This window comes from Theobroma cacao, chromosome 2 (assembly GCF_000208745.1).
Source record: "Theobroma cacao cultivar B97-61/B2 chromosome 2, Criollo_cocoa_genome_V2, whole genome shotgun sequence".
Taxonomy (NCBI): domain Eukaryota; kingdom Viridiplantae; phylum Streptophyta; class Magnoliopsida; order Malvales; family Malvaceae; genus Theobroma; species Theobroma cacao.
In genome coordinates this window covers 3,696,006-3,705,350 of record NC_030851.1, presented here as the reverse complement: position 1 = coordinate 3,705,350, position 9,345 = coordinate 3,696,006, and the positions used below count along the sequence as shown (strand labels likewise).

General features: G+C 35.5%; 3 protein-coding genes across 3 annotated transcripts; 2 read left to right on the top strand and 1 right to left on the bottom strand.

The window, feature by feature from the left end:
* Positions 955 to 2,806, top strand: LOC18607698 (cytochrome P450 84A1). The gene is given in 3 exon segments (XM_018116552.1): positions 955 to 1,432; positions 1,435 to 1,877; positions 2,081 to 2,806. Coding segments are annotated over 3 exon segments (1,557 nt in total). The 3' UTR covers positions 2,717 to 2,806.
* Positions 3,950 to 5,138, top strand: LOC18607697 (allene oxide cyclase 4, chloroplastic). Its single transcript, XM_007041977.2, has 3 exons — positions 3,950 to 4,255; positions 4,356 to 4,477; positions 4,569 to 5,138. The coding sequence occupies exons 1-3, from the start codon at positions 4,024 to 4,026 to the stop codon at positions 4,968 to 4,970; spliced, it is 756 nt and encodes a 251-aa protein (XP_007042039.2). The 5' UTR covers positions 3,950 to 4,023; the 3' UTR covers positions 4,971 to 5,138.
* Positions 5,713 to 8,812, bottom strand: LOC18607696 (protein FMP32, mitochondrial). Its single transcript, XM_007041976.2, has 7 exons — positions 8,322 to 8,812; positions 7,936 to 8,067; positions 7,781 to 7,840; positions 6,525 to 6,601; positions 6,379 to 6,435; positions 6,214 to 6,280; positions 5,713 to 6,132 (listed from the first exon to the last, which is right to left on the bottom strand). Exons 1-7 carry the CDS (start codon positions 8,460 to 8,462, stop codon positions 6,013 to 6,015), a joined length of 654 nt encoding a protein of 217 aa, XP_007042038.1. The 5' UTR covers positions 8,463 to 8,812; the 3' UTR covers positions 5,713 to 6,012.

The window sequence follows — 9,345 nt, the reverse complement described above, 5'->3', positions numbered from 1 at the left end:
TCTCTTTTTTTGCAGGGTTTTTAAAGAGCCGGGTTGTCCAATTTTTTGGACAACCCGGCGAGGGGGGTTCTGGCACCCCCTGGAGTTGGTGGTCAGAGCCCCCCACTTCACGCGTAGTGGGTGGGGGATGGGATGGCGATCCCCATTTTTTTTTAATTATTATTTATTTTATTTATTTATTTTATTTAATTTAATTTAATTTTAATTTTTTTTTATTTAGGTGTCTACAATGGTCCTAATGAAGACTGTGCATTTAATAATTTACATTATCTTCGATCTATGAGACGTTAACAACTCAGAATGAACAATACTCACTAGAGTTGGTGAGTTAATATGAACCATAACAATTGGTATTAAAAACAATTACTTATTAGAACCATAAGGACCTAATTAAACAAGTTAGTTTTTTTTTTTCACCAAACAGAATCTAGCACGTTTTCCACCTATCAATGTAGGAAGCAAATAAAAAGAGAAAAAGAATCTGTAAAAGAAGCAAACAAGAAAAATGGCTTGTTCCAAGCTAGGCAATTCACTCTGGGCTAGCTAAATTTTCCAAATTGACTCTGTGCCTATGGTATTTTGTTGGAAACAGCTGGTCACCTTGTGATTGTTACCATAACAACGAAAGGATAGATTGTTTGTTGATGAAAGTGATTGTCATTGTTAGTAAGGAATGATTGTCCAGCCTAGTGGAGCCCAAAAGTTATTTGGACTTGAAGATAGTGGGAATGGAAAAATCAAATTAAAAAGAAATAAACCTCCAAATGTAGAAAGAAAGCTATCATAATCCTTCTACTTCCTTATTTCAGCCTCCACTCTTAACTAGTTTACTAATTTGCAAGTGTCAAGGGCCTTATATTATATTCCCACTTGAAAATTTCAACCTCAGTCCCTTTGTGTAAGGCTAGCTCTCGCAAATTATATCCATAAACCTGTGTGGAATTCATCCTTTCAATGGATTTCCTGCAAACTCTAGCATCTCTTCAATCTTCATCAATCTTCTTTCTTCTTTCTCTCTTGGTTTTCTTCATTTTCGTGTTGTGCCGCAGCAGGAAAGTCGCATACCCTCCAGGCCCTAAAGGGTACCCAATTATTGGCAACATGAACATGATGGACCAATTGACTCATCGTGGGCTAGCTCGGCTAGCCGAACAGTACGGTCAGGGCGGTCTACTCCACCTTAGGATGGGCAAGCTTCACATAGTGGCTGTATCTACGCCAGAAATGGCCCGAGAGGTCCTCCAGACCCAAGACAGCATATACTCAAATCGGCCCGCAAACGATGCCATAATCTACTTGACCTATGATAGAGCTGATATGGCCTTTGCCAATTACGGCCCGTTTTGGCGTCAGATGCGTAAGATCTGTGTCATGAAGGTCTTCAGTCGGAAACGAGCTGAGTCTTGGGCCTCCGTACGTGAAGAAGTGGGCTCGAAACCGTGATGAAGAAACTGGGTTCCCCTGTTAACCTTGGCGAGTTGGTGTTTGCCTTGACGAGGAACATAACTTACAGGGCAGCTTTTGGGTCGTTTTCACGAGACGGGCAAGATGAGTTTGTCAAAATCTTGCAAGAATTCTCCAAGCTTTTTGGAGCTTTTAATTTTGCAGATTTCTTCCCATGGTTGGGGTGGATTCATGGGAAAGAATTTCGCAAGAGGTTAGTCAAGGCTCGGGCATCACTGGATGGGTTCATTGACCACATCATCGATGAACATTTGGCAAAGAGAAAGAAATATGGCAAAGATCATGACATAGAGGAAGACATGGTAGATGAATTAATGGCTTTTTACAGCGAAGATGTTTCCAAAGGAGATTATGACGAGTCGTCCCAGCCTACGATCAGGCTCACCAAGGATAACATCAAAGCTATTATCATGGTAAAGAATTACTTTAAATGTTAGAAACATGCTTACCACTTTTTCTTTCTTTATTCTTATTTGGGTGATGATATGATATTCACAGTTAAAGCTATCAAATCTATTTCAATAAATTTCTAATTAATTACTTACCAAATAAAGTAATTTGTTTATATATGCATGCATATTTCTTTATTCAACTACTATATTTATGTCTATGACAGGACGTAATGTTTGGTGGAACTGAAACCGTGGCATCTGCAATAGAATGGGCAATGGCGGAGCTAATGAAGAGCCCCGAAGACCTCAAGAAAGTCCAGCAAGAACTCGCCGATGTAGTCGGGTTGAACCGAGTCGTCCATGAATCCGACCTTGAAAAATTAACCTACCTCAAATGTGCCATCAAAGAAACCTTACGCCTCCACCCACCAATCCCTCTCCTCCTCCACGAGACGGCTGTGGACTCCGTCCTTGCCGGGTTTCGAGTACCTGCCAAATCGCGTATAATGATCAGTGCTTGGGCTATCGGGCGTGACCCGTCTTCATGGAAAGACCCGGATGCGTTCAAACCAAGTAGATTTCTGAATGACGCTGCACCTGATTTTAAGGGTAGTAGCTTTGAGTTCATTCCGTTTGGGTCGGGTCGGAGGTCTTGCCCGGGAATGCAACTGGGGTTATATGGATTGGAGTTAAGTGTGGCTCATTTGCTTCATTGCTTTAATTGGGAGTTGCCTGATGGAATGAAGCCTAGCGAGCTTGACATGAACGATTTGTTTGGACTCACTGCTCCTCGAGCGAGCCGACTCGTCGCTGTGCCGAGTTACAGGTTGAGTTGTCCATTCCCTGGACTGGAAAATTAATGGGGTTGAAGAAGTGGTAGTGGACAAAACATGCAAAACAGAAGCAAGAAGTTTAATTGAAGCTATGGACTTATGGGGTATGGATGAAAATGGGTTTAGTCATAAATATTATTCTATGTTGTTCTTTTTAAGTTAATTATGCAAAGAAAATGTTGGTAGCTTTTCATTTGTTTTGTTTTGTACAAGTTAATCTAGAAAATTGATTTAATGTAAGATAGTTTTATCATACATTTGATATATATCAATAGCAACTTAAGTCATATATCAAATAGCAAATAATGGAGCTTATTTATGGGTAAAAATTGGCTAAAACTTTGCTTAATTTAAGCATATATTACTTATTTAAGGATGAAAGGCAAATCAAGTATTTTTTTACCAATTTTGTTGGGTATATTTTATCAAAATTCAAGGAGATTTGATTAAATAGTAACCCTTATGCATGTACTTGAAACGAACATACATGTATATATTACAAAAATCAACAAGTCATTGACATCATATTAAAGGAAATATTTTATGAAAATTTAAATAAATTTTTATTTTTTATTTTAAATTAAATATATCTTCACGATTAATTAACAAATCATTGACATATATTAAAGGAAATATTTTATCAAAATTTAAATAAATTTTTTATTTTTTATTTTAAATCAAATATATATTCAAGATTAATTAAACTGATGTTAGTTAAACTAACACATGATCACATGACAATCTCAACCTCCACTATGACAAGTTAGCTTGATATTTTAATGTAATTTAAATATAAAATGATAAATATTATTTTGAATAACGAAAACTAGTCAATTATTAGTTATAAAAAATTATTGATTTAAAATAAAAATATAAAATTTTGATCGAATGCAATTAAAAAATAAAAAAAATTAAATTTTTTTAAAGTATCATACCTAAATTTTTTAGTGATTTAAGGTAAAGATCATGTTAATTATTCATAACCGCTCTTAGTATACATTTAAAATTCTAAAGAATATTGAAATATATATATATATATATATATATATGTTGATGAGTTCTTCAAGAACTACCGAACCAAAGTTTCGTTCACATTTTTGCCTCTGCCTAAAAGATAAGTAGTATCCATACTTTTGCAGGTGAAGATGGACGTTTCTTTTCGACTATCCATGCACAGTTTGTAACGTCATCCATACAGTTAAAGTTCTCTACCTCACAGAAAACAACTCCAACTCTTCGTCTATATACTATGAACCTCTCCAACACTTTCTTTCAATTTCTCATCAATTAACTTACTTTCTATCTCACAACAGCTACCACGAAAAGCATCAACCATGGCTTCTTTAACCTCTGCTTTGGCAACTACATCTCCTTCTGTGAAGCCACATTCTTCTTCACGGACCAAATCACTGTTGCCTGTAGTTTTCAAGCTGATCACAAACCCAACTTTAAGTAACAGCTCCAAGCTTTTCACTTCCTCCACAAACTACAACAGTTTCTCAGAACCCAAAACATCTTTCACTTTCAAAAGTCACGCCATTCCATCTAATAATAACTCAACACCCTGTAATTATTCGTATCATTTTCTCTCTGTGTGTGTGTGTGTGTTTGATCATGTGATAATGATCATTTTGGGTTTTCTGATTAGGTGTCTTCTTTTGTGCAGGCAAAGTCCAAGAACTGTATGTGTATGAGATAAACGAGAGAGATCGTGGGAGTCCTGCTTATCTAAGTTTGAGCCAGAAATCTGTCAAGTCTCTAGGTGATCTTGTCTGTTTTAGCAACAAAGTAACTTTCTTCGTCCTCTCTGTTTCCTTTTTCCCATTTTAATACTTTGTTCTTTCTTCCTCATCTCTTTTTTTGGGTTATTTTATTACAGCTGTATACGGGGGATATGCAGAAACGGATAGGAATAACATCGGGGATGTGCATTCTGGTCCAACACAAACCGGAGAAGAATGGAGAGCGTTACGAGGCGTTGTCCAGCTTTTACTTCGGCGACTACGGTCACATGACGGTGCAGGGACCTTACATGACCTACGAGGATTCGTATCTGGCTGTGACTGGTGGGACAGGGATCTTCCTTGGGGTCATCGGCCGGGTTAGGCTGCACCAAATTCTGTTCCCTCTCAAGCTCTACCATAGCTTCTATTTGGAGGGCATTGCAGACCTCCCCGAGGAGCTGCTTGGGGAGCCTGTTGAGCCCAACCTAGAAGTCGAGCCCAGCTCTGCTGCACAAGCTTGTGAACCCCATGCCACCATTGCTAGTTTCACTGAATAATTATGTTAACCATGATCTCAAGTAAAGGTTGTTTTAGAATTTATGGGTTATTTTTCTCCTTTTTCCTTGTCCACGTCCTTTGTTTTGATAATCAATGCGATTGGCAATAAATAATTTGTTTTCTTGCCCATGGTCTGCTTACGGATATTTTTTGGCTCATGGACACTAACACGGTAAGCACAATTCCATTTCTAATATACATTCTTCAATTTAAATAATTTTTTAATGATATACAGCATGTTTTTTTTCTATTTTTTTGGGCATACAAAACTTATATTGGCACTTGTATATATCATATTCATGAATAAATGGTCAACATTATCATGTTTACTTTTCCATATCCAAGAAAGAGCCAATAAAACTAAAAATTTGACTCTACACGTTGACCCTTTGATGTAGCATATACGTTCTTCTTATTTACCAAGCATTTGGATTAGTCTTACAAAAGGAGATGTAAATAATATGTCAAAACAGAAACCACAATACTATCAGCTGCAAGGCTGGAAGAAAATGGCATAGTTCAAATGCTAACTAGAGATCATAGTTACCCGCATTAACACTATAATCAAATATTCTCACACAAAAAATCAAGCAAACTAATTGTAATAATCTCACTTTTGGAATTCTACTACATTGACATTGACATATTTCAAACATATTTTTATTCATGCATATGAAGTAGCGCAAAGTAATCATGAAAGACCAACTTTAAAGTGTTGAGTGATAAATTCGCACCATTGCCTGACCAATAATTTGTTGCTTTGATCATACTTGAAAGAAGGATGCAAAGAAATCTTTTACATGATCTAAAAAGAATGGATCATGCTACAATATCTCCTTTACCTTCCTAGAATGGCATAAAATCATACCAAGTAAGCAGAGTTACACACAATAAGTAGTGCTTAATCCTAAAAGAAGCACTAACAATTGTTCCAGATCAACTGGGATCCATCAACCAAGTAATTCCCCAGAAATCCAGTTGCCAGAAAAAGAATGAAATTTGAGATTTATATAAGTGGCATTACTAAAAACAAATGTCCTGCTACATCAGGATGCGGACTACAGCTAGCCCAACTGCAGATATGGAAACAAGGGTACCTATGCAGTACTTAATCACATCATACTTTGCAGCTTCCAACTGGGCTCTTAAAGCATGAATTTCCTATAGACAGTTCAAAGGATAAGGTTAATATTGTATGTCAGCATCTAAACACAAATTTTCAAACAAAATAAACAAGCTCACCCTATCTAGCTTGTTTGTCAGGTTGTTAGTTTCCGCATTCTGATTGGCTAGTTCATCACGTATTCGCCTAAACTCAGTTCAGAGTTAAGAATATAAATGATTGTAACAACTGAAGAAAGCAACTACGGTCATGCAGGAAAGCAGTTTAAAATTAAGTCTACTTACCCTCTTTCAAGATTTAAATCCAGACGCTGGCCAGCAGTGACTTTGTCAATTTCATACCTGTTTGAGATACCCATTATATAAAATCAAGTCATCAAAATATTCAGAAAAAGTAAGAAACCATTTCCATTATACTCCATACAATATACCTTAGTTCACTTCGCATTTTTTCTATGTCACCCCGAAGCTTTTCAGTTTCACGTTGCAGCATAGAAAAATGATGCTCCTGCAATAAAAGAAAAACTCATAAGAAACCACAGGACTATAAGTATTTGCAGTATATCCATCTGATAGTCCACTATCAATGACAATTCAGAATATATGAACAAAAACTTAAAAAAAACAAACAAAAAAAAAAAACATTTAGAATTGCTTATTCTGACAAACACATATTTACATGAGAAAAAGTGAATAAAATCTAATGGCCATCAAATAACACTAAGCTTGTAAAGGGCATGCTCCACCATAGCAATAACAGAACAATCTCAACTAAAGTAATCATCAGTAGTACAACAATAGAACGAGGGAAGGCAATGATCAGGTCCCAACAATTAAATATTTTAACCAAGTGAGATTGATAGGACCAAATTAACTAAAATAATTAAAGATAAAAAATTTTAGTGCATAGATATATGGATGAAGTTGCTGATTAGGAATAAATTTATAGATAATGGTGCATATCAATAGACTGATACAGAGAACTACTATGAAGTCTAATCATATGAAAAACCTTGCTACTATGAGTTCAAATTGTCTCAATTGGCTAGCAATTTCAAAATTGATCTAATGGAAAAACTACCAAAAAACCCTTTCCATCCCCATACTCATTCATCTTAGAATAACTTGTGGAATAAAAACTTCATATATTATCAATTGCTAAGCATATGAGATCCAAAACCTCATTGTTTTCCTCTGTTGAAATATCTTTGACCTAAACTTTAAAATATCCATCTGATTTCAAGTTACTACACCTCCCTGTATTCTTCTCTAACCTACACTTCACTTTTGATACAAGATTTGTTAATTGTCATCTTCATATTCTCCTTCACCTCTTTCCTTTTCTACACCTTAGCCGTCATCAAGAAAAAAGAAATGCAAGAGAAGAAAGTGCTGGGACAAAAGGGTACTAAAATAGCAATTAGAAGCTCAAGTACCCTAAGCCTAACCCAGCCTCAGAACTAGCAACACTGAAAGTTGACACACAAAAAAAAATGGCCATGATATCATTAATTCAAATCAAATGAGCTGTGACAACAAATAGTTTCTGCCAGTAACAACATTTGTAGAGAATCCCAAATACTAAAGTCTGTAAGAGATTGATTGAAGCGTACAGTTTCAGTCAAATGACAAGATCTAAATATGAAATACACACATGATGAAAACTGCTGCTATAGATTAACAGTACCTGAGAACTTTTTACTTCAGACTTAAACTTGGATAAATTGGCTTCCTGAAGCATCTCGGTCTACAAAAATAAAACAAAGCAAAAATAACACTAAAAACGATAGTGATTGAAGAGCAGAAAACAAAAGCAATGGAAACAAATAAAAACATCTTTGCCTTCTGCATTTCTGCTTTTGAAACAAAAGAATGTGACACATTCTCCAAGCTGTCATTTAACACTTCAGTTATTGCTGCTGTTATTGCCTCCGCTTGTTTTGATGGCACACCTTGTGCTTCCAAACTTCGAACCTATATGATAAAACAACTCAAAATTAAAAAAATAATAATTAATTTTGAAAAATTCTACTAGGTTAAAGAAATATATAAAAAAAAAAATCAACCAAAAGTTTTCAACAAAAAAACCAAAATCTACTCGAATTAAACCTACTATCTCACGTTGATTTTCATAAGTAAACTACTATTACAACTCTATTTCTCAGTTTTCTCGGCAACCAAACAGCAAGTTCTAAGAAAAATAAATAAATAAAAAGAAAAAAAAGTACCAGAGCCAATGTATCGACGAGAAAGGCACGTTTTCCGTTGGACTTAACGAGTTGAGAAATCTGCCGATATCTAAACCTGTTAATTAGGGAAGCTGAATGCGCATTAAACCCTAACTGAACCACGCGCTTACACGCGCTCATTTTTTTTTTTTGAATCACTAAAAAATCCGGTACCGACAAGGGAAAATCAATGCAAATTGGTTTCACAGAAAAGAAGCAAAACTCGATATTTTTTGCAAGTAAATAGATTGAAGGAAGGAACGGAAGGAATCAAGAAAAGAGGGCGCGGGGAAGAGTTGAAAGGCAATACGAATATGTCTACAGGCGGCGAACACGCGGGTTATGATGAGAAGGTTGGTTGAAGAGGAGGAAGTTAAGTTGAAAATTTTGGGGCAGCACAACTGCTTGCTTGGGGAGGCTTTTTTTTTTTAATCTTTTATGTAGGCTTACTTTGCTTGCCCAAAACGCACCCGCTGCTCACCTTCTCATCCAAAAGTTTAAATGGAAGTAGGCACCTTACTCTTCTCTTTTTTTTTACTACTAGTACAGGAAATTGCTGCAAAGTCCTGATGACTAAAGAAGAATTATTATTTTTGTTTACAATTCTATTTCTTTTCCCTTTTTTTTAATTAATCGAATCTTTTAAAAAAAATATATTTAAAAAAAATTTAAATTACGTAATAAAATTAAATAAATAGTTATTTTATTTGTACATAACCACACTTACGAAGGAGTGGGAAAACAATAGCTAAATGAAAAAGTCAAAAATTTCAGCCCACCATGCCTCATTTTTTTTTTGTTTGGAGAAAAAATGGATTCGGATGCAAATTTTCTTGTAAAAAAATTCTTATACCATTTTTAATTGCAAAGATCATATGCATTAAGAAGGAAGTATCTAAAGGCTAAACTTGAAAACAAAACGCATTCTTCGCATGCAATGAATTAATTACAAGAAATTAAGAGCATAAGAATTGCAATGAATATTCTATGCATCAGTGGTACACATTAGAAATTTCCTAGCAGT